This window comes from Diuraphis noxia, unplaced genomic scaffold (genome assembly GCF_037042655.1).
Source record: "Diuraphis noxia isolate RWA-SAM2 unplaced genomic scaffold, SU_Dnox_SAM2 contig0005, whole genome shotgun sequence".
Classification (NCBI taxonomy): Eukaryota; Metazoa; Arthropoda; class Insecta; order Hemiptera; family Aphididae; genus Diuraphis; species Diuraphis noxia.
Genome location: NW_028301715.1, coordinates 3,495,935 through 3,523,146, shown reverse-complemented (window position 1 = coordinate 3,523,146; position 27,212 = coordinate 3,495,935). Strand labels below are relative to the sequence as shown.

The 27,212-nt window shown below is 31.1% G+C and overlaps 1 protein-coding gene across 2 annotated transcripts in view; it reads left to right on the top strand.

Annotated features, from left to right (window-relative positions):
* LOC107164719 (protein tyrosine phosphatase 36E) overlaps positions 1–27,212 on the top strand; it is a 208,327-nt gene that overhangs the window by 119,038 nt on the left and 62,077 nt on the right. For both annotated transcript variants that reach the window (XM_089228617.1, XM_089228616.1), the window contains one exon: positions 27,116–27,203. In XM_089228617.1, the coding sequence (XP_089084743.1) occupies positions 27,116–27,203 (88 nt within the window). The remainder of the gene's footprint in view (positions 1–27,115; positions 27,204–27,212) is intronic.

Here is a 27,212-nt window from a genome sequence, read left to right as displayed (position 1 = left end):
CCGTTTATAATTTTTTTTTGTGTTTGTAATCACCTTTTGAAGCAGTAAAAATGCTTCGATTTTCTTTATCAGCATCTTTTCAGGTAGGGAAGTGAGTCTAATAGATGAATTTGGAAGGTCAAAGCTTAAAAATAACAAAAGTTTTCAATAGTGGCAGGAAAAACAAAAAATTAAGAAAAACTGAGATTTTTACTATAATACATGTTTTTGAAAAAAAACATGTAAAGATGAAATTTTTTCTAAGTGTTTATACTAGCTATTTCTATCCACCATAATATTTAATATTTTCAAAATATGGCAACATGTTTTGAGCTGTTTATACTGTTTATAGGCATAAGAAATATTCAAGCTTTATAAGTTTTTATTTTATAATTGTCGATACAAAATTTTCACTCGATCAAAAAATTTGAAAATGTAATACAGCGTAACGTCCCCTGAAAGTTTTTATTAGTGGAAATTAAAAAAAAAATTGAACGTGATGTTAAAATTTTGATAAAATGGATCAAAACTCAAAAATAGGCAAATAATTCCCAGGTAGAAATTCCAAAAAAAAAAATTCAATTTATACACAAACTTTGCAAATTTGATACAAGATTTTCCTTGAGTTTGCCTACATTAGACAAAAAACAAAATTTTTAACGTAAAATCAAAAGTTTTTCGCGAGCGTTTGAAATTATACATTAGGTATATTGTATATAAACGAATTCTAATACAACAATAAAATTATCTTATTCTATTCTTAATCAAAAACTATTAATTGTATGTACGACTTGAAATTTTCATCAACTAGTTATCATTTTCTATACACGATAAAATTTTCAAAATATTTCTACTCCTTTTTAAATTATTTATAGAGATTTTCAATTTTTTATTATTTTTTTCTATAAATGTCAATAAAATTTTATTCGTCGGATAAAACCTTGAAATTTAAAACTATGTTCCTCCTATTGTATTGAAATAAAAATAGTTTAAAAGTATTGAAAATACAAAATTAAATTGAATTCAAACAGTATAACATATCATCATCCATCACTTATCTGCCTTTATAATCTTAAATATTATCCCTCAATATTATTGGTGGTCAAGTAAAATATAACATAATAATTAATAACATTACATTACAGTGTAATATTATGGGTTAATAATTAAACAAGATCTCGGACAATTAATTCACGACATTGCTGTAGCTAAATTGCCTATTGAACACGCCGTGTGATTGCAAATAAATTGTTGGGATGTATTTAAAAAAAAATTAAATTTGAATTTACTTTCACATTTTTTATAGCTTTAAAACGTAATGGTGGACACATAATATATGAGAATTTTCATTGATGTATAATAGCAAGTTTCGAGTGTCCTCGTAATTGAACGAATCTCTGTAACACGAATTTAGCGATTATTCGAGTAAACGACAAAGTATTTTGAACGAAAATAGTATTAAAGCTCCTATTTCTCATTAAAATGTATTTTTGTGATTAGTAACACCTACCGCTAAATGAATTCCATCCAAAAACAATATAATTATTATAATATTTTATATCATAATCATTGATAATATAATATTATGAGTCTAATTAACTTATATGAGCTTGTAACCAAACTTATTTGTATGGTTTTTTGAATTGGTTCGTGGTTTAAATAGCTCGAACTAAATCAAAATATTTACTTTCAAAGTTTTAAGTTCAAATGCTTTTAAATAGTTTTTTACTGCATTTCTAAATTGTTATAAGAATAATCTAGGAGAAATCTTATGAAACAATTTCAAGCTTAATCGACGAAAACTGCAACTATCAAAGTTAGTTTATTGAAAAAAAAAATTAAACGATTTGAACATTTCAAATTTTATTACTTTAAATAACTTAGAATATTAAAATAAATTAATTTTCAATTAATTGTAAATAGAAAATGATAAATCAAATCGCAATAAAATGTTTCAAGTTTCTACAAACTAAATATTATTTTTTTATTACAAGAAAATAAAAATAAAAATTTTTTTAATAAAAAAAAACTAAAAATGTCAAATATTGTACGTGTCTATAAATAGCCCTAAAATATTCAAAATATTTTGGAAATGCTTATACTAAAAACTTTAAAAGTTTGTCAAAAACTGAAGTACATACGTGTAAGTAGTATAAAATGTCCCTTTTTCTCTCATATTGACCTCACAAAGTACCAGCTAGGATCAATTTTCTACATCTATTACCTTCAAAGTTAAAGATTTGTACAGCTTTGAAAGACGACGATGGTCACCAAAAACAAAATAAATTAATTAACACACATCAATACATCATTGTACAACTAAAACATTCATCACTTAGGTTGGAATCTGAAAACGATACTTTTATAATATATAATTTTGATTCCGAAAAAATATGGCCGACGACATCGCCAAATCGCTGGAACGAAAAAATCGCATAGAAAGCATGCAGTCAGTGCATCATATGTGATATAAATACTAAATAAGATATTAATTTGTCATGGAATTTCAATGCGCCGTCATCGTTTGAGAAAAGAATACATTATTTTATACATAAAATTAATATAATACGTGTTCGTGTGTCTATATGCAATACGGTTTATATTATTACATTAGTGTAAATTTGTAATCGTTTCTAAATGGTATTAAGGATAAAAGTGCGTTATACAATAATAATATTATATTTTATATCTCCACAGGAGGTGTCTTCACGTGATTTTTTATTTTATTAACAGAAAACTACTAAGCGTGCGACGTCAGGCATCAATTCTATTAACTAACGTATACATTTTTACAAAAAAATCACTAAATTTTTGAACAACAGTTTTCATGAAATCTATATAAGTGATGGTCGTGATCTGGTTCACAAAAATGCAGGGTACGTGGATCCGTGAAAAAAACGCCGCTTCGCATGGCAAACCGTGTTCTTCCCCACCCATCGTATTAACAAGTAACTTCACGTCACAGAACGTGTGGGTGTGTGTGAGTATGGCAAAACAAAATAATATATAATTTACAACCGTGATTAACGGGATGTATCCCCGTCCCTCGATGTGAGTTCAAAGGGCATATTATGGTTGAGTATGTATATATAATATTACATACTATTATGATGATTCAGCTGCAGCGTAGGCGCAAGCTGTTCAAAGGGTGAATTTCCACACTGGATATAGCTGATATAGACGCATGTATATATTGTTAGACATGTAGGTAGAATTATAGATAGGTGGGTATATGGGTAGATAAGTGGGTCGATAGGTAAGAAGATATTTATGTAGGAAGGTAGAAAGGTGAATAAGTGAATACGTACGATTTAATTCGATTTATCAAACGACGTGACGATGGCAACGGGAGAGGGAGAGGGTTGGTTCTTAGCGAGCGGTGCTGGACCATAGACCAGCATGCACTAACTAGTTGAACGTTCAACTTAGCTATGAATATTTCGGACACGGATACCTCATAATAACTCGATTTAAAGCGCACGTACGACGCATAATAAGTATATATTAAAATTGATTTGACTTTAATTCAAGCTGGGATTAGAAGAATATTATTATAAATTTATATTTGCCTATACTTAGCACTTAATTTTGATCACTGCTGTAGCATGACCAACGTACACTTGGTAGAATATATTATATTATATAAAAATGTAATCAATAATAATAACGATAAGACAGTGACCGATTGAAAAAGTTTACGATTTTGTATATTTTGTACTTATATATGTGTAATTTCTGATGCTTGGACTGTTTGCGATTTGATGAGACCATAATATGTAATTGTAAAAGAAGAAAAAAAATTAAATATTTTAAACACCAGTAGTGTACAGCAAAACAACGTTTATTGATAGTCTTTTTTTTGTACCATTTTTGTTTATTAAATATTTTTAGTCTACTTTTTATTTTGTGTTTAAAAGATGATAAATGATAATCAAAAACAATACACAGTTATATTTTTATCGGCTTTCCTATTCATTGACGACTCCTCGTGCGGCACTCATCGTAACAGGTAGTGCTTACACGTATCCCGCTCGCTTATCTTTACTGTCGCGCGTGTTTATAAATCAAAGTTCAGTGTATGGTGCAATCATGCCAAAATCCAATACTTCCCAACATTCGGGCCATAAACGTACCAGCAGCACGGCCCTGTCTCCGCGGCTAACCAACAAGAATAGATTCACCCCAATCGCAAACTATGAAGATCAAAATGATGATAACTTTGAAGAAGAGGACACGGATCTCGAAGAGGTAAAACAAAAAATTCCTCCACTGTATATATATGACATCGACGATTACATTGCGTTTCTAGATAAGATCACTCCTATGATAGTAGAAAATTTTAACATTAATAATAAAAATGTATTTTTAAAATTGAATTTATCAACTGTTAACGACTATCGTACAATTACCAAATACCTATCTGAAATTAAAATAAAATACCACACCTACCAACTTCCCGAAGAAAGAAATCTATCAGTAATAATCAGAAACATGCCAACTTCTATTCCTGAAGAAACAATATTCAAGGCCCTGGTCGAGCTAAAATACAATGTCACATCGGTCACTCGTCTCCAAAACCGTCACAAATCTCCCATCCCAATAGTCGCAGTCTTACTTGACAAATCGGAAAAAAATATTTTTTCACTTGATCGCCTCCTGCATTGCGTTATCACAGTTGAGAGTCGCAAAAGCGATTCGTCCATACCACAATGCAAAAACTGCCAACGCTTCCAACACACAAAAAATTTTTGTAATCTTCCCCCAAGATGCGTCAAATGTCTAGAAAACCACCATTATTCCGATTGCACCAAAGACATAAACACCCCACCTATTTGCGTCAATTGCAATGAAAATCATCCTGCTAATTACAGAGGTTGTAAGATATACAAGCAAATTAAAACTAAAAATACATCCAATCGTTTCAGGAACGCTCCCAAACACATAACGCAATCGTGCAATTTAAACGATAACAATAATATCAAAACCCTAGCCTATACTGTTGATCACATAATTCCCCAAAATCAAGATCCAATTCATATAACTCCAAACTCAAGCAACGCTCCAACCTATGCCGAAAAACTTAAAAAAAAAAACATTCATCATCAAAAAGAAGAAATTAACAACTCTAATATCACCAATGAGCTTATAAAGTCATTAATGCCATTAATTAGCTCACTCATCTCACAGATTATTAAAAAAGTTATCGAAAATCTACCTGCTCTACTAAACAATATTAATGTCGTCTAATATTATAAATAATTCTAAGCTAGTCATCATAAATTGGAATGCCAATGGAATTAAACATAATCGTAACACATTCGCAGCGTTCTTATCAGCACATAATGTCGATATCGCGTATGTAAGCGAAACACACCTAATTACTAGTGATAAAATTAAATTTAATGGGTACACCACTTATCGCAAAGATAGGCTAGCAGTACGTCCTTCAGGCGGTGTCGCTATAATAATTAAAACTAAAATTAAACATCAACAATCATATCTACCCTCATTACAAACTCTTGAAGCAGTAGCAATATCTATTTCAATTAATCACTCAATCACAACAATAATTAGCGCATATCAATCGCCTAGCTTTCAAATGTACACTAATGACTTTGAAAAAATTTTAAATAGCTATCAAAGAATTTTGTTAATAGGCGACCTAAACTGCAAACACACAACGTGGAACTGCAAAGCTACAAATGCAAACGGACGTAAATTATTCAAATATCTCTCAAATAGCTCCACGATCATGTGTGCTCCAGATACACCTACCTACTTCCCATATGATCAAAACAGAAGTTCTGATATTTTAGACGTAATTTTACAAAAATCGATCCGTTTTTCTATTAACCAAAAACCACTATTTGAACTCGATTCAGACCATTTACCTGTAAAAATTACAATAGATGCGTCTGTATCATTTTCAATACCAACCCGCAAACTCATCACTGGGAAACCAAATTGGGAAAAATTCAAACAACATATTACTCAAAACCTAATTATTCCTAAAAACATTTTAAACATTTCCAACGCAGATAATGCAGTAAAACATCTTCGCGAAATCATCTGTCAAGCGGCCAATACATGCTCAGCAAAACCAAACACGGAAACCAATTATAGCCCTAATCAACTTCCCCATTCAATATTAAAATTAATCAAATCAAAACATCAAACGAGGAGACTCTGGCAACTACATAGACTACCACAAGATCGAGTAAAATTAAATTACCTAACAAAAAAGGTCAAAAACTCACTCGAAGAACACAGAATTAACTGTTATCAACAATATTTATCTACTATACACCCAGCAGACTCCAACTTATGGATTGCAACCAAAAGATTAATAAAACCGAATTCCAATGAAATCCCCCCCTTGAAAGCGGGAGATGCTTATCTAAATACAGAAGCCGATAAATGCGAATTGTTTGCTCATACTCTTGAAAATTCTTTTACATTAAACAGCTCACTAGATAACTCTACAAACTATCTAGTTCAACAAAAACTAAGCGAGCACGATATTCATCCCCAAAATATGCTGCCATACTCAAGCCCCAATGAAATCTTAGATATAATCAAAAAATTACCAAAAAGAAAAACACCCGGACACGATTTAATCACTAATACTATTCTAAAAAATCTACCCAGAAAAGCAATAACATACTTATCCATCTTATTCAATTCCCTAATAAAAATCGGGTACTTTCCTGCTGAATGGAAATTGGCTACAATAATATTGTTCAAAAAACCAGGTAAAGATAACTCAAACCCCATAAATTACAGACCTATAAGCCTTCTGTCCTCAGTATCAAAAATATTTGAAAAAATTATTCACTCAAGGCTTACCAGTTATTTAAATGCAATAAATGCTATTCCGCATTTCCAATTTGGATTTAAATCTCACCACTCCACTACTCAACAACTTTTACGACTAACGGAGCATATAAATGATGGATTTGAAAAAAAACTACACACAGGTGCTGCCTTCTTAGACGTAGCCCAAGCCTTTGATCGCGTATGGCATGACGGACTCTTATATAAATTAAAAACATTAAACACTCCCACTGCAATATATTATCTAATTAAATCCTACCTCTCTGATCGCTACTTCAAAGTTCGAATCAATGATACTACTTCGGAAACAAAACAAATCAACGCAGGTGTACCACAAGGTTCAAAAATTTCACCATTACTTTTTAATCTATACGTTTCGGACTTCCCTACAACGAATAATACTGAAGTAGCACTATACGCTGATGATAGTGCTATATACTCAAGCGCTAAGGACGTTGAAACATTAACACAAAATATTCAAGCCCACTTGGATGAAATCCAAAAATGGGGAGAAAAATGGAAAATTGCATTAAACCCTCAAAAGAGTACAGCGGTACTCTTCTCCAACCGGCGCCCCAAAACTCCTGAAAATTTGAAATTGAACGGTAATAGTATTCCTTGGTCACCAAATATCAAATACCTCGGTGTAATCTTGGACAGGAAATTAACCTGGAATCCTCATATCACCTCCAAATTACAACAAGGCTACCAAAGACTAAAAGTTCTATACCCGTTGATTAACCGTCAAACTGCATTAAGCTGGAGATGCTCTCTTATGCTATATAAGCAAATACTACGACCATTACTTCTTTACGCATCCCCTGTGTGGGGAAATTGTGCAAAAACCCACATACATAAAATACAAATCTTTCAATCAAAAGTTCTGAGAACCATTTCTAATGCCCCATGGTTTGTACACAACGATGCACTTCATCAAGACTTCCAGCTACCCACAATAGTTGAGTTCATAAAAAAATCAGCAATCAACTTCTTCGGCCACATCAACTCTGCTCACAGTGCGAAATATTACAAACTAAGTGTCCCTCCTTCTGTACGCCGACTCAAGCGTGGACGTCCCCACGACTTGTTGCTATAACGCCTATAACTAATTTATTTAATTTAATTTAATTTAATAAGAAATTATAATATTATTATAATATTACATATATGTAGTCATTTGTATCTTATATCACTAATGTATTTTTTTTTTTTAATTGTTATTTATTTTCTAAATGTTAAAAAAAATAATGTTATTAACAGTAAGTTAAGATGACATTCGTCAGTAAAACTTTATGAATAAAAAAAAAAAAAAAAAAAAAAATCCTATTCATTGACAAGAGCTATTAACATCAAGTGTCTAAATAATTTATTTAAAAAATGTCAAAGTCTAATTTAATATGATCGGAATCGACGTACGCTAAAGAAACACATATAATCAGATCGGTGGAATGCCTTAAAAATATTTAGTAAACATAAAAAAATATATTATGCTTGGGACCTCAAATAATATTCAAAATATTTTCGTTTAGTATGTATCAGTTATTAATATTTTATAGAATATAGTTTGAGTGCAAGTAATTTCTTATATTATTATGAGTTAACCAATAAAGTATAAACTATCATGCGAATATGTATTAAACTCAAAGCTCTATCTGTTTATGGACCATAACTTTTAAAATATTTTAAATTGAATGTGATTCCTAAATAAGTTTTAAATTATAATATCAAAATCATAATTATGTATATATCTTAAGAATATCCATATATTAAATTTAACTTGGATGTTTATCTACTAAACTAAAATTCACTTCACAATTGTTATAAATTCTAAATTAATTTATTACAGTTATCCCTATTATACATATGTATAGAGTATAGTTATTATAGTGTTGTGTATTATCTTTATAGCACGTATGATGGCAAACGAATAACGATAAATCATTTATTTTAATTATATAATACTATAATATGACAAACTAAGTTTATTTATTTGTTTACTTTTTGGTAAAAAGTGAACCCTAGATGGGATAAGTTTATGTTGTAAATTAAAATAACATAGATAGATAATGGTCTGACACATGTCAAAAGTTTTGTCAACGCAATGTTATTCATGTTTCTTAACATTATAATGCTTATTCAGTTTATTCAACTCTGACAATATGTACATTTCACAATGTACAATGTACATATTACACAATAGTGACAATACCTATTAATAATATAATTTCAGGCTATGATGTTAAAAAAACCCAGACGTCAATTTGAAATATTTATATACAACACATGGTTATCTATCTGGAATAACAGTTATTTTATTAATGCTAACTTAATTGTTTATAAGAAAAATTGATCAGTTAAAAATTAATCTCATCATGAATAAAACTTTGTTTAGGTAATCAATATTTAGGATTAAAGGTTATATCTACCTAATATTATTTATTAAACTGTATGATAATATTTTCTTTAATATTATCATGATAGATAAAACTACCTATACAATATGTTATATTATGTTTTAAAAGTACTTCTTAGTTTTATTTTTTTGTAATTACCTGACCTGAGTGAATACATTTTTTTTCTGGTATTATACCTATATAAGTGCGAAATGAATATAATAAAATCCTCGGTGTATCGTTTTCTTTAAAGTGTTCCACAAGAAATTACACGTCATCGCCAATACAATAACTTTATCGCTCTACTAGAAAACTAATCTTATACTGTTAGTAGAAAAAGTAACTTTTTAAAAATGTCCATTTCCAGTACTGAACAATTTTGAAAATAAAAGAAACTTGGACATCACGAAATATATGTATACAAAGTATATAATACACAACTATCTCACAATAATAAAAGAAAGAGTGGTAGAAAAGACAAAATTATTTTTATATTTTTTGAGAATTTGTAAGAAAGTTTTTACAAAATATATCATAGACATACTTTTATTAAAAAAATCCTATCCGTCAAAATTTCTTAAGATATGGAAAAAATAAATTGTTACAAATTGTTCTTCAGATATTTTATATTTAATTATTTCATAATCTAGACACGTGATAGCGTGTCAAGCCAAGTTCTAGCTAACAGAACTGGCGAGGAGCACCGTGTGTAATATTACACGAAGCATTTGGAGCCACTTTTGACCCCCTCATAACTCAAAAACTATTCCACATAAACATGTCAAATTTGGCTCATATATTGAGACTAACGAGATACATATGTGCTCTAAATTTCATAAACACACTTCAAACCGTTAATTAGATATTAACGTCCGAAAATCGTCATTTTTATCACTGACAAAATTCTAACCCAGTTCCAGATGACCTAGAAAGTTCAAATTTGGTATACAGATAGGTAGTTAGGTTAATACAAAGGAAAAAATCAGAAACTTGAAAATGTTTAATTTTAAATTTTTTAATCAATTGATTTTATTATAATTTTGCAATTATTTTATCTATTATGTTTAATTTTTAAATTAATTAATTAATTGCCTCTAATGTAATGTAATGTAATGTAATGTTGACTTAAATAACCTTTCCCGTATCGCCACTCCAAAAATACGTCTAGCCGAATATATGTCGATATTGTCGACCCGCGCGCAGCAACATTACGCTATACCGCCCCGACTTGGCCAAATTAAATATAAATAGAAAACGCGTAAAAAAAAAATCCAGATACTGAATGAGCAATTCATTCAATCATTTTAAAAGTTCAGGAAAATATAAATACCTAATAACACAAAAAAAAAATTATAACCCGTAAACGTAGGAAAATACAATAGTTTAATAAAAACCATTTGGAAATAATTTTATCATGAATAAATATCTATTAAAAATGTACATACAAAAAGTAATGATATCCCAACAAAACATATATGTAAAATGATAGCCAAGTTCAATTATGTAATATATGCTTTGGTTGTTGACTTCAACGACAAAAGAAGTGAGATCTAAATGGATGCCAAGTTCAATGGTCAGTTCTGACATTTATTTATAACAACATGAAATATAATTTCTTCTTATCACTTACGATAATGTTTTGAAGCCTAAGGTCTGTCTTGGCTAGTTTCTATATACGAATTATCTTATAGCCTTCGCAAGTTCTAAAAGTTGGGAGTTCTTTTTTATTCTTCTAAAAATTTGGCTTGCTATTAGAAACTAGCTATCGAACATAGTGCTCTTCCATGACTGTTTTAGTAGGTACTTGATGATAATTCGTAAAATATGGAAACTATCCAAGTCAGACCTTAGGCTTCAAAACATTATCCTAAGTGATAAGAAGAAATTATATTTCATGTTGTTATAAATAAATGTCAGAACTGACCATTGAACTTGGCATCCATTTAGATCTCACCTCTTTTGTTGTTGAAGTCAACAACCAAAGCATATATTACATTATTGAACTTGGCTATCATTTTACATACCTATATGTTTTGTTGGGATATAGTATACACAAAACACTAAAAGATAGATTTAAATCAGTTTCATTTTCATTAAATAATCACTATGAAAATGACACAATACAAATTATGTATAGTAAAACCCCTATTTTTATACCATTAATAATATTTTTGGTTAGAATATTAAATACCCAAAATGTAACTATTAATATTCAAATAAAAATCTCATTTAAAATATCATGAAACAATCCGAAGCCCGAGAACAATTTAAGTGCATAATCTAGTCATTATATCATTCTTTTACAGTTTTGAAATCCCAATAATCCAGCACAGGAGTTAAGTGTAGTAAGCTAAGTTAACTAGTATAGTTTACATTTTCAAAGGGCTAAAAGAAAGGCACGTGTACTTAAGTTTGAAGAGACTTTGAGTAAATTAAAGTATTTTTTCTTTATAGTTTTGTCGTAAAATTAAATCGCTTAAAATAATGGTACCATTAGTATCCAAAAGTACTTGTGAAAAAAAATCACTGTTACTTTATCAAAGTACTTATCGCGAAAAAAGACAACTTTTATGGCAATGTTTACTTAGAAAATACTGGAAAAAGATATTAATAGGGCCCTATAAATGAGGTGCCTAGTTTAGAAAGTGCTTTGGTCCCGAACTGTAATAATCTTTAGTCCGGCTAAAGGTGCTCAGGGACATTAGAAAATTCTTTGATATTAAAATTATATGTACATGCCATATATATTATATATATAATAAATTGAAAAAGAGAGGGGGAAAATCCAACGATAATCACCACTTGGACGGCCATTCTATCAAATAGTTCAATGAATCCAACTTTTCCTGAGGGTAAAACGAAAACGTTTATTGTGATGACAAAGCGAAGTGTTTTCGTGCCCTACTACATTAAATTATATTCTACTCTACTCCAAAATTGATTTTTCAAGGACATGTTTGCAATATTCGTAAACCACCGGTGGCTATGATAAAATGTTGGTAACCTTAAATACAAAACCTTTAGAAATTATATTTCTAATGGGTCGTGTTTTGTTTTATAAAAAATTCTTGAAGGTAAAACTCGTAAAATAAAATTTTTTTAATTATTTCCTTCAAAAAAACTGATCAAGATATCTAAGTGGCATAGGTACGTAGAATTTTTCAAGAAGAAGAGTTTAAAAATGCATTGCTATTTTATTTTTATTTTGTCTAGTCTAATAATTTCAGACCTTTAGGTTAGGTATTTGGAAATATTTATACAACTTCATCTATATACTCAATTTTCTAGTAGAAAAAATGTTCTGATCATAAACTACATTGGAACTTTTGGAGACAAATCGAATCTAGTTGATACTTTTGAAAGATCGAAATTGAAAATTCTCAGTACTTTTACAATAATGGGAAAAAACAAAAACAAAAATAAATCAATGTAAATTTGTTTTAACTTGTTTAAATCGTCTATTCGCTTTGATTAACTTTAGTTAGAACTAATTTTTTTCTAAAACTATTAATAAAGTAATTATTCGTTCATGGTTCGGTTAAAAAATAATAATGATAAATAAACGAATATAGAGGATGAATTATTTTGAGTAAATAAAAAGCAAACAGCAAGAAAAATATAGAGCATAAACACGAAAAACACACATAAGCACGTACAAAGTGAAATGTCAATGAAACTTTTCACACGCCAACAAGTACTTCATTAAGTCCTAATAAACATGGCCTTATCTTTCTCGTTAGTCATCCCTGGCACTCTCCACTCGTGCAACAATATATAAATCGTCTTCTACTCACCCACTCTAACTTCAATATATTATATTGCTTTGAATGATTTTGTTCTAATTGCCACCTATCCATATTAGATGTATAACTTTAGTAGTTTTGAAACGTAATAATGATGAATTAATTAAAATTGACTTGGAAAATATCGAAAAACAAACTATATTTGAATTAAATACATGTTTTTACCAACAATAAATTATTCTAGGGGGAGGGAGATGTAGTAGCCGGGTGGATTTAGACGTTGGTTGCGATGCGCATCGTCACCGGTACGAATCCCAGTCATGGGCGACATCGCTTTCCGGGTAGTTCATGCTGTCTGGAAAAAGAGACCGCCGCCCGAGTTAGGTTAGGTTAGGTTAAGATATCGTAGATATTATATTATAATTATCTAGTAAATTGTCAAACAGTTGGAAATTTGGATTATACAAACTGATGTTAAACATTTTTTATGGAATTAGTTTTTCACCATCAAAGATCTATCAAATTATTCAAAGTGCATTTATTCACAAATTGTATTTCATTTATATAATAATAGCTTAATTTACCTTTTTAGTTATTAATAATTATTTCCTATTTTAATAATAATACAGTAATGTTTGTGAGTGTATATAATATGTGTCACCGATCAACAACCAAGTGTAACGCTCTTATGATTCTAAAGAGTTGACAACCTACAGGTAATTCTATAATGCATCTAGAAACCAAGCTTTAAACTTTAGAATTTTTAAGTGAGGCTCACGAAAAAGTTTGTTAGGTAACGAAAAAGGGATACTTTTTTGTCTGTCCCTACAATATGGTCGATATTAGTTAATTAAAGTTAAATGGTTATCATAATTGTACATAATTTTAGACGGGTATTTTAAATTTGGTCAAAACAACCCAAACAACTGTGTTAAAAATATGTACATTTTGTGCATTATTATATTATTATATATGAACATTTATTTTTCTTGCACCATACAAAATCAGTTATAATTTTTTTTTTTTTTTTATTGATCTTTATAGCTTCGGCGACATGGGCCATTAGCTTTATACATAATTTACATTATACTATTACTTAAAATTTACATGTTTTAGGTGACAATTTAATTACAATAATAAGGGCTGTTGACTATATTTATTCTAATTAAATGTATTCATCTATTTTGGTTATCCTGAGGAATGATATGATTTTTTCGGGTTGACAGTCGGGTCCGATTGATTCGTATAAGTTGGTTGGTATATTTAGTTTCTCTCTTTCTACTTCATTTGATCGGCATTCTGTCATCAAGTGTTTTACTGAGAGGGTTACTCCACATGTGGTGCATTCTGACGGTGGTTGGTTCTTCATGAGGTGCCCATGTGTGAGGTGGGTGTGTCCGATTCTGAGTCGGTTTATTATTATTTCGGTTTTTCTTGAAATTTTGTATTGCGGCCAGGAATTAATGTTATGTTTTATTTCACGTAATTTGTTGTTTTGGTTCGACCAGTGATTTTGCCATATATTTTGATGTGTTTTTTTGTGTCTAAAATTGTGTTACTTTTTTGTTTGGGATTTTCGGATACTATGGCTTCTTTTGCGTGATGATCGGCTAATTCATTTCCGTGAATTTTGCAATGTCCTGGTGTCTAAATTATTTGGACGTTCTTGTTTTGGTTTTTTAGATTATCAATTTGATTTATAATGTTGGCGGCAATGTCATTGGTTTAGAATATATTTTGGATGCTATTGATGGAGCTTAGGGAGTCTGTAAATATATTGAAGTTTTTTTGAGGATAGTTTTCAATATGTTTAAGAGCTGATATTATGACGATGGCTTCGGCGGTATAGATTGAGCATTTCTTTTGCAGTTTATATGTTATTATTTCTTTATCGATTATGATTGCTATTCCTACTCCTTGTTCGCTTTTAGATGCGTCGGTATATATGTCTTGTCCTAAATGTTTATTTTTAAGGTCGTAGAATTGACTTTTGAAGATTTATGGGATGGTTTCTTTTTTTTTGTTTACTGCAAGTTCTGTGTTTAAGTTGATTTTGGTGGACCATGGTGGTGTTTGTATAATTGAGTATTTTGTTATATTTGAAAAATATAATTTGTATTTTGTGGTAATCTGATTGATGTGATCTGGTATTATTTTTTTAGAGTTGTTTCTGGTTAGTCTTGCGGCGAAATTAAGTGCTAATTGAATTCTTCGGATCCAGAGAGGGGGGTTCGCTAGCTATAATGTAGATGCTTTCAACCGGGCTGGATTTGAATGCGCCGATGGCTAGGCGTAGACATATGTTGTGTATTGGGTCTATTGTTTTTAAAGCACTGTTTTTGGCTGATAGGTAAACTTCTGCGCCATATTCTAATTTTGACCGGATAAGTGATTTATGTGATTTAATTAGTAGTTTGCTTTTGGAACTCCATGTAGTGTGTGCTAGACGCTAGTATTTTTATGATGTTTGTTCTTTGGGATGTTTCTTTTTTGATAAGTTTTAGATGAGGTATCCATGATAATTTTTTGTCAAATGTAATGCCTAGAATTTTTATTGTGTCTTTGTTTGTTCGTTTATTTTGAAAGTGGGAGGTTTTTGATTTCTTTTTTTTGTAAAACTGATGCTCTGTGATTTACTTGGTGAAAAATTGAAGCCTGATTCTGAAGACCCCTTTGTTAGGTTATTTAAACTTTCTTGCAGTAGAATTTGAATTGTGTTTGTTTGTTTGCTTCTGTAAAAAATATTTAAGTCATCTGCAAAGAGGGTGTACTTGATGGGTTCAGTAATGCAGCTTGTTATATCATTTATGGCTATTAAAAATAATGTTGGGGACAAACTTGAACCTTGCAGGGGTATTCCATTTTCTTGAGAAAATGTTTCTGAAGTTGTGTTGTTTAGTTTTACTTGGAATGATATGGTTTGTAAAAAAATTTTAATATAATTTAATAAGTTTCCGTGACATAATATTGTGTTTAATTTTGAGATTATTCTATATTTCCAAGTTCAGTCGTAGGCTTTTTCTATGTCTAAGCTTATTAGACTCATAGATTGATTTTCGGCAAATGTTTTATTTATTTCGATTTGGATATATCCTAAGCTGTCAATTGTGGATTTGTTTTTACGGAATCCGTTTTGAAAAGTTGAATGATAGCCTTGCGTTCACTATTTTTTCTAGTATTTTGCTAATATTGTTGATTAGGGAGATTGGTCTGTAACTGTCAGCTTGGAATTTAGATTTATTTGGTTTCAGTAGCGGGATTATTGTGCAGTTTCGCCATTTGTTGGGAAAGAAGTTGTTTTTCCGGATAATATTATATATGTGACATAAAAGGAGCTTTCCGTTTGAGGGCAGGTGGTGGATAAAAGAGTAGGGTATTCCATCTGGGCCGGAGCTTTTACTTTTACATTTGGGTAAGGCGTGGATTATTTCGTTGATTGAAATTTTTTCGTTTAGTTGAATTTGTAGTGGATTGTTCTGGTTGACTTCGGATTGAATCGGTATCTTTTCTGTATTGAGTTTTTTTTTTTTTTAATTCGGTAGTATAGTTTAAATTACTACTATTTTTTAGGAAGTATTCTCCTATTTGTTTTGCTGCTTCTTTCTGAGGGATTATGATTTCATTGTTGAGTATGCTAATTTGGTTGTTGCGTTTTAGACCTTTTAACGATTTAATTTTATCCCAGACGTTGGATGGGTCGACTTTCAAGCTTAGTTTTGATGTAAAACCTTGCCAAGAGTTAATTTTGCTTTTTTTATTAAGTATTTGGTATGTGCTCTGTGTTTTTTAAAAACTATGAAGTCATTGAAATTTTTTGTCTTTTTGTATCGGTTTAGTGCGGTGTTTTTTAACTTAATCGCTGCTTTTATCTTCTTGTTCCACCACGGTACTTTTGGTTTGTTATTATTTGTACATTTGCCGATTATTTTTGTGGCTGTATTTATAATAAGATTTGTGAAGAAATCTATTAGTTGTTATGGTGTTGAATTATTGATTATTGAGTTGTACATTTGTATTTCTTTTTCAATTATGTCTGAGTAGAGTTGCCAGTTTGGGTGTTTTAAATTTCATCTTGTGTCAGGGATGTCATTTGTGTCGCATTTCCTAGGTATGATAGATATAAAGATTGGGATATGATCGCTACTGTATATTTCGGTGTTCACTGTCCAAGAGATTCGATGGGCAAGTGCTGAGTTGGAAAAGGATAGATCGATTGCTAACAAGTTTCCATTGTGGGGATTTAGACGTGTGTTGCTTCCTGTATTTAAAAGGGTTAAATTATCGTTTTTTAATAATCTTTCTATTGCTTTGCCGCGTTTGTCCGTTGTTAATGAGCCCCATATTTCATTGTGACTGTTAAAATCACACGTGATAATGTACGGTGAAGGTAGTTAACTAATTAATTCGATAAGGTCATTATCGTTAAAATTTGTTTGATTAGGTATATATATATATTGCATACGGTAACTATTTCTTTACCGTGAATTGTTATCGCAATTGCTTCTAAATTGGTTAATAGGTTAATTTGTGTACTGAAGAAAATGTCGGAGATGTAGATTGCTAGATGTGTGCGGCGTGTATTTGTACGATTATTATAGTATCCTGTATATGCTGGAATGTTTCCTATTGTATTATCTTTAAAATTGGTTTCTTGTAGGCATAATATTTTTGGATTGTGTTTTTGGATGATTAATTGTAATTCGTTTAGTCGAGCTGTCATAGTTGTATACTAATAGCTAATAAAAAAAAAAAAAAAAAAAAAAAAAAAAATTGTAATTCGTTGTATTTTTTATAGAAACCATTAAGATTCCATTGTATTAAATTAAAGTTTTGAGATGTCATTAATGAATTGAATGGATATACGAGTATATCTTGATTGCGTGTGTTTATTATTGTTGATGTTCTAATTAGTCATTATCTTCATATATAGGTATCTCTAATTCGAAAAGTGCATTTGACAATCGTGTTAAGCGGTTTTTAATCGATCTGTTGTTGATAACCGGGTATATAAGTTCAATAATTTTAATTAGATGATTGGGTTCGATATTATAATTATCACATAGTTCTTTTTTATCATTGCAGGTCTGAGCGTTTTCTATTAAAGCTTTGAATTGCTTAAAACCGATTGATATATTGGTAGCGTTGTCGATAAAAATTTGTTTTGCTGGTTCTAATATTGCGTTTAACTCGGTGGTTGCTTGCGGATTGATTCGTGATATTTTGGATTTTTTTACGGTGAGGTCTTTATGGATTTTGTTGGCAATTGTGTTTTGTACATTATCGATTGTTGTGTCTTCCTCAGAGTTTTGGGACATTGTTGGTGAGAAGGGTGCGGGTCTTTTGTTGTCCATGAATGATATGAGGTCGATATCCTCGTTATCGGTGTTATTCGTTGCAGTAGTTATAATTGGGTTCTCTACAGGGTGTTCTTTTTGTATGTTGCTTGTTCGGATTATTGTTATTATGTGTTGATGTTGTATGGTGAGAGTATCGTTTATTTTTCCAAAATTATTCTGATTTTTTATGGTTGCTTCTGTGGATTCATTGCAACTGGAGGAAGTGTGACCAATTTTTTACATATGAAGCAAGTTAGTGAAACATCCGAAAAAAAATTCTGTGATTAGTTCTTTCGTGATTAATAAGTAAAGAATTAGGGAGATTTATGATGGTTTCTGTGGATACGAACATTTGTCTTCGGAAACTAAGGATGAGTCCAAAACCTTCTTTTTTGACGCCGGCTCTGAGATGAATTATTTGGCTGGTAGGGTTTATACCAATGTTACTGAGTTCGCTTAGAATTGTTTCATTTGGTATTGTTGGGCATACGTTTGATATAATAATATTCTTTTATCGGGGTTAAATTATTTTATTATTTTAATTGGTTTTTCGTTAATTATTATTGATGTTGGGTGATTAACTACGCTGTCTACCAGTTCTACCGATGATAGGAATATGCAGAATCTATCTTTAGATATGCGTGACATGAATAATATATTTTCCGGTTTCGTTATTTCTGCTATTGCATATATATATATTCATGGTGTTGAATGTCATCAGTTATTTCGATTATTATCGCTTGTTCATTTTTTGGGTTTCGAGTTTTAGCTGCTGCATTTGCGAAATGAAATCTGGTTTTCATTGGTTATTAAGTTTGAAGGTGTTTGTTTTGGTGTGGATTGTTGTTGAGCTGTGGAGTTGAGTTGGTTTTGGCATTTGAGGTTTTAGATGTGATTTTTAGGTTATTATTAGGTGTTTTGATTGTTTGTTGTTGAGATGTAGATTATTAGGTGCTTTAGTGGCAAAGAAGTTGTTTTGGCCCTTTTTAATGGGCGATTTAGTATTAACGCTCATTGTAGGTTTCATGTGGTTTACATTATTTTAAGTTCACTTACCTTATTTTGTTTGCTTATATTCGATTTGTGCCGATAGAGACGTTATCGTTGTGCAGATGGACTTTGCTATGTGCGACCGTCTCCGTTGAGCTGAACACGCGAACTGAGCTATAATTTGTAGGTATATCTAGTATATAAAATAAAATTTCTAAAACGGATAACAATCATGAAAATCATTAACTATCATTGTTTATTGCCAATTTTCATAAAATGTTCCTCGTTAGAAAACCTACTTGACGTTCAGAAAAATCCATATTCGTAGTATCAAAGTGTACTATTTATTATTTATTTACTTACTACTTTTCAACTCATAAATTCGAAAATAGTTCTCACAAAAATTATACACAAAGGTTTATAAAAAAGTTGTTATTGGTTATCAAAATAAAATACTTATTATGAATATTTGATATAATATAAGACTTGTATTTTGTATTTGTTCAAACTAACTGAAATAACTGTGTTTCAAAAAACCTATGTGGTTCATATTTATTATTTAATTGTGTTCATGAAGGGATAAATCTACGGGCTACAATGGCGTATAGAATCAGTATATAGTATAATAGTAATATTCATGCTTAACTCACTTAAAAACACACTTCTTGAGTATTAATAAATTGGATTTTTTCCAAAAATATTTAAAGGCATATAAATGCATATTGTTACATTGTTGTAGGTAATGCCTATTTTTGTTAAAATCTGTCGAGGTTATACAGAGTTTAAAAAAAACCTTGCGAAAATTATTTTTTTTTTTTTTTATTGATCAAATAAAAACTCGGCAACTACATGGCCATTAGTTACAGTTGTGGTATGTTTACATGGTTTAAGATTTTTACAACATTTTTTTTTTTTAAAGGGGATTACAATATTAAAGATAAGTTATAACAGTATGGTTTCTAAGTATTTATATAAGAAAGAAAAAAACAAATGTGAATCATTAAATTAAATTGTAAAGACCTGTTGACTTCAAAAAAAGGATCATCTTATTGTTCTCCACAGCATTGGGTCCCAATGCGATGTCGAGGGTCGTGTCCAATCCGATGTTTTGACGTTCTTGCTGGTATTTTAGGCATTCTGTTATTATGTGTTTCACTGATATTTGGACACCACATACTTCGCATAATGGTGGTTCTTCCTTAGCCATTAGGTGCCCGTGTGTAAGTCGCGTGTGTCCTATTCTCAATCTGTTGAGTACCGATTCTTCTTTTCTATTTAAAGAGCTGTTTAACCACCTAAATGTACTGCTTTTGATTCTGTTAAGCTTGGTGTTTTGTTGTTTCCAAGTATTGAGCCATCTGGTGTTAGTTATGTCATTTATGTATTTTTTGAGATCGTTGTAGGTGGATCCAAGAATAATTTTACATACGGAGCTTGTGACTGCGAGCTTAGCGTGTTTATCAGCTAGTTCATTTCCTTCGATGCCGATGTGCCCGGGGACCCACATGAGAGTGATTTGTTTGTTTTTATGCAAGGCTTCATTTAATTTGTTCAGTATTTTTGTTGCTATTTCGCCGGGTTTGAACTGGTTTTTTATGCTATTAAGGGCACCCAAGGAGTCACTGAATATTATGTGGTTGGGGTGTTCATCATCTAAGGTTGTTTTGATCGCCTCAAGTATCGCTATTGCCTCGGCCGTATATATGGAGCAGGTGTTCGGTAGCTTCAATGTTACGTTTTGGTTCCTTAGTATTATTGAAATTCCTACTTGGTCTTGTGTCTTGGATGCGTCCGTGTAAACTTCTTGATAATCTCGGTAATTTTCTAATATGCTTTGAAAGTGTCTTCTGTAAATTTCTGGTGGAGTTTGTTGTTTTAGAAAGGAGCTGAGTTCCGTATTTATGTCGAAAGAGGAAGTCCATGCGGGTGGGGACAATTGTTCTCTCGTCATTGATTGATCCATAATAATGCCGTTTTTCCCTAGTTCATCATATAAATCGGAGTTTTCTAATGGCAGTGGTAGGTTGTTACATATATAGGATCTAACCATGTATTTAAGCGATAGGTCATTCCTTTTAATCTCAGGTATGGGTACGCCTGCTGTATTATATATGCTGTAAATTGGACTGCTGCGAAAAGCGCCAATCGCGAGCCTTAGTCCAGTATTATTGGTACTATCTATTGCATTTAAAATAGATCGGGATGCTGTTTTGTATATGTTTGATCCGTAATATATTTTCGATTGAATGGTTGCCTTATGAATTTTGATAAGTGTACTAGAGTCACCTCCCCAGGAAGTGTGAGATAATATTTTTAAAATATTAAGTGTTTGACTGGTAGATGTTTTAAGGTAGCGTATGTGGGTTGCCCATGTGAGCCTGCGGTCGAAGAAAATACCAAGTATTTTGACTGATTCTTTTGTTGGAATTGGAGTGTTGTCTAGTGTAATTATTAGTTCGCTGACATTTCTTTTTTTTGTAAATATGATGATGTTGGATTTAGTTGGTGAGAATTTGAATCCTGTCTTATTGGCCCATTCTGTTAAATTGTCGGTGGTTGTTTGTAGGAATTTTTGTATTGAACTTATATTGTTGCTACGACATGAATAACTGAAATCATCAGCGAACAAGTTGCATTTTACGGGTGGTGAGCAGCTTTTGGTTATGTCATTTATAGCTATAAGAAAAAGAGTTACCGATAATGCTGAACCTTGTGGTACTCCGTTTTCCTGGATGAATTCCTCAGAATAGTGATTGTTAGCTTTGACTTTGAAATGCCGGTCTATTAGGAAGTTGGTTATCAGATTGAGTATCTTGCCTTTGCACAGGATTTGGTTAAGCTTGACTAAGATGTTGTGTCTCCATGTTGAGTCATAAGCCTTGGATATGTCAAGGTTGACTAGCCCCATAATTTGTTTGTTCTTAAAGGTCTGATTTACTTCATGATTAATATGAGTAAGAGTATCGATTGTGCTTTTATTTCTTCTAAAACCGCATTGTTGCTTAGAAAGGTATTTGTCTTTTTCTAGTAACCAAGTGAGTCTGTAATTAATAATTTTTTCAAGTATTTTTGACAAGGTGTTTAAAAGAGTTATTGGCCTATACCCTTCGGGATTGAACTTATCTTTTTCATTCTTAGAAATTGGTATTATTGTGCCTTTTTTCCATGTGGTTGGCCATGAACCTTCAGTGAAAATTCTATTAAACAGTGCCAGCATTAGTTTTAAGGTGTTAGGTCCGAAGTTCTGAATAAAAATGTAAGGTATGCTGTCAGGACCGGGACTGTGACTTTTACATCTTGAAAGAGTGTATGTGATTTCTTCCATAGTGATTGGTAGGTTTAGTTGGCTTTGGTCCATCTTATTTTGGTCTATAGTATTTGGAATTGTTTCCAATTCGCATTTTCGTTTGTAGGTTTGGAACTGGGGAGAGTAGTTAGAATCACTACTGTTATTGAAGAAATATTCGCCCAATAGGTTAGCAACTAATTCTTCGTTACATAGTAGGTCGGAATTATTGACTATAAGATTTATTTTCCGAGTTCTGTTGAGTCCTTTTAAGGATTTGATTTTATTCCATATTATTTTCGTGTCGGATTTTGCATTGATACTATTTGTGAAGCTTTCCCACGATGATTTTTTACTGGTTTTAATCAAGTACCTTGTTCTCGCTCTGAGTTTTTTAAGTTCTATAAAGTCCTCTTGGGATTTGGATAATTGGAATTGTTTTAAAGCCTTGTATTTTTCTTCGATAGCAGTTTTAATGTTATGATTCCACCAGGGTACTTTAGGTTTTCCATTCTTGGAGGTTGATTTTCCTATTGTTATATTTGCTATTTGTAGGATTGAGTTGGTAAAAGTATTTACAAGTGTATTGATATTTACTGTTTCTGTATCTTTTATACTTGTAATCTTTTCTTCCAATAGTTCAGAGTATAGTGTCCAATTGGTTTTTTTTAGATTCCACCTTTCGACCGGAGAAGGATCGTTAGTAAGTGGTATATATTTGATGATGATTGGAAAGTGGTCACTGCTAGTTATGTTTTTATATACAATCCATTCTAATCTTTGTGCTAACGATGCATTGGAGAGTGATAAATCAATGTTGGACATTTGTCCGTTGGCAATGTTTATGTGCGTGGGTTCATTGCTATTCAGGATTACTATGCTATCTTTACCAAATGCTTTATAAATTTCTTTTCCTCTCCTATCGGTGTTCATAGATCCCCACATGAGGTTATGGCTGTTAAAATCTCCGGTGATAATGAAGGGAGTAGGTATTTGGTTTAAGAGATTTTCAATGTCATTTTGGGTGAAGTCAAGTTGATTGGGGATATATATATTACATATATTAATTTCTAACTGTCTTAACTTCACTGATACTGCTATAGCTTCGAAATGCGTATTAATATTGATAATTTTGCTGGGATATTCAGACTTTACGTATATTGTTACTCCGCCACTGGCTCTAGCTCCGGCAGTTCGGTGTTTACTGAATCCTGTGTAATTTGGTAATTTTCCTGTGTTATCATATTTAAAATTTGTTTCTTGCAGACATATTATTTCGGGATTTGTTTCTGATAAGATGATTTTAAGTTCGTCGAGTTTTTTGAAAAACCCGTTCAGATTCCATTGTAGTATTAAGGACATGTAGATGCGTATGTTTAATTTTTTTTTTTTATTTATTGCTTTATGATAGGGTCAGTATCTAGAGTTATCTCAAGTAAAGAGTTGGAAAGTCTGGTTAGTCTATTTTTGATGCTAAGATTCCTTATCTTGGGGCGGATTAAATCCAGAATCTCGATCATTTCCATTGGTGCTATGTTGAACTGCTTTAGAACACTAGAGGGGTTCGGGATGCTAAGTGTGTTTTCTATTATGTATTTTAGTTGGTTAAAATTTATTTTAAGATTGGGTATTTTTTCGAATTCCAATTTGGCTGGTAATAACGACTCGTCTAATTTAACTATAATTTGTTCGACGGAGTTCGATCGTTTTGGTTTCTTTGGAGGCGGTTGTGTTGAATTGTTTGCTTTAGGTTTGTTATCATTAGTCGTTTGATTTGTGGGATGTGTTGTTGACGAATTGTTTGCTTTTTTTTCTTTGGATTGTGACTCTATTAATTTTGTTGCTAATGAGCTCTTATTGGTTGGTGTGTTTTGCGCGTTAGTTTTTGTTTGAGATAAATTAATTATATTTTCTGTGGGGGGAACATTATCCGTCTGTAAATTGCTAGAAGTAGATGAAGGCGCTGGTCTTTTAACTTGTTCTACTTGTTCTTGTGAAGGTGGTTGGCTAATGTGTGAAGTGTTGGGTAGATGTTCAATATCGTGTTGTACATTGGTATTATCTGCGTCATAGCCGTCTGAGATAGTACTTTGGTGTTGCAGTTGAGAATCAGTAATTTTATATTCTGTTGCCTTACGGCAACGATTGGAAGTGTGGCCAGATTGTTTACATAAGTAACATATTACCGTATCATCTGATATAAAGATACGGTATTCAGTTTGCTCGAATACTATTAGTATTGAGCTGGGTAATTTATCATTATCGTCTGGGTTTATATATAATTGACGGCGGAAGCTGCCAATATGCCCGTATTCGTCATTAGCGAAGCCGGCCTTTATAAAAGTTATCGGTGATAGTATTCTAATTGACAAATTTTCGATAGCGTTTTTAATTACATCATGAGGGATAATCGGCTGCACGTTAGATAGTATTATTCGTTTGGCTGGGTTAATTAGACGACGGAATGTTATCTTTGAGTTATTAATGACGATGTGTGACTGTTGGCTAATGATTTGTTCCACGATATTTTTATTTGCAAAATAAATGCAAAATCTGTTATTAGATATTCTAGAGGCGAATGTTATGTTGGTTGGTGAAGTGAGTTGACTGAAAGCTTTAATATACTCTATTTGAGGGACATCTTCGATTGAGTTAAAAACGATTGCTTGATCTTTTTTAGGAAATTGTATATTTGCTGTGGTTTCGGCGAAAGTTTTAGTGTTGTTGGTTTGAGGAACGTACTGTGAAAAGTCGAGGGAGTTGGGTTTGGTGAGGTCCATATTTTTGGATATGGAGAGAGTGTTTTAGGCACCTGCTGTAACTATGGATAACAATAGTGTGTCTACATACCTTCTTAATTGCTGTTCGTAGAGTATTACTGCTATCGGAAGCTATATAAATGCGTTTTACGGTGACCGTGGCACACGTGTGTGTCGGTCGGAGGTAACACACGTACTGTGCGAAAATTATTGTTCAATTTAAAAATTGAAATTGCAATGAAAGTTAAAATTATATAAATTTAATTTACATTTTATTCAAAAGTAGAAAAAGGCGGGTAAGTCGTGGATGTCGCTCTCTTGTACAATAGGCTACAAGTGGGTTACTGTAATGGATGGAATTAAATTTGAATCCAATGATATTATTTATATCATTGTATACGAAATTATAATAGAAATATTATAGATTGTTAAAAAATTTCAAATCTTAGATTTAAAAAGAAAATTTTTTATGAATTTCTAGTTTGAAATAATTTGCGAATTTTCGTGATTTTTACATATGTAGTCAAAATTCAAACTTTGAATGCTTGTAAAAAAAAATTGTGACTACGCATTTATTTTATTTTTCAATTGCTATTGTAAAAATATAATAGGAGCCCCATGTATTAAATTTTCAAATCTTAGATATAAAAGGAACATTTTTTATGAATTTCTATCATAAAATAATTTACGAATTTTCGTGATTTATATTATGTAAAAATTTGAACTTTAAATGCTTATAAATAAAAATTGTGACCATGAATTTATTTTATTTTTCAACTGCTATTGTTAAAATGTGTTAGAAGCCTTGTATTAAATTTTCAAGCTTTTCTACCGAACAAATAAATTTTTATCGATATTTAAGAAAAAAAAAACTAAAAAAGTTGAAAAATTAAAATGTCAGTAAACAGCTCAAAACAAATCTAAATATTTTGAAAATTTTATCAAATATATAAAATGCCTATATAAACATTCAGTGAAAATGTCAAGTATCTGCGGTCATTTGTTTTAGAGTTACAGTAGTTACCCAAAAATAAGGAAATCGCTAAAAGTGAAAATCCAATGTTGTAAAAATTTAAATTTTAAATGCTCTTAAAAATTTAATTTGAATTTCCGGTGGACTTTTTATTTGTGATAAAGATTGAAAAACTTGTAAGGAATCTTGTATTAAATTTTGAAATCTTAGATTTAAAAAGAAAATTTTTTATGAATTTCTAGCTTAAAATAATTTGTGAATTTCGTGATTTTTACATATGGGACTATGTATTCCTTTTATTTTACAACTGCTATTGAAACAATATATAGGAAGCCTTATATGGTCATTTTTTTAAAGTAACATCAAAAACCAAAACGATCTTGTCGAAAATCGATTGTGTGTAAAAATTACCGTTTTTTCCTTAATTTTTAGTTTGTTTATCCCAATAATTAAGAAAACAATTTTTTACTTTTGACTCCCCCGAAGTGCCAACTAGTTTTATTTTCTGATCAAATGAGGTACTGAAGTCGAAAATCGAAGCACTTTTACTGCCCCCAAAACGTGATGACAAATACAAAAAAAATACACACACATCATTGTAAAATCAATACATTCCTCGTTCCATTCAGAATCTAAAATACGTTCAAAATACAAATAAACTATAATTTCTTTTCTGTCAGATATGCATACGTACTTATTATTATAATTCCTATCTGTTACTTACATATTTTCTGAACAAAAACAAATCAACGAGCATATCATATCATTAAACAAAAAAAAAGAAACTCCAATAATTCGTAATAATAATATTGTTATTTCTAGGCTGCAGTCAAAGTGGAAACTCATTCCTGCCGTCATGCTACTAAGCCGAACAACAAAGAAAAAAATCAAAATCCCAAATGCATCGCTTGTGAGTATA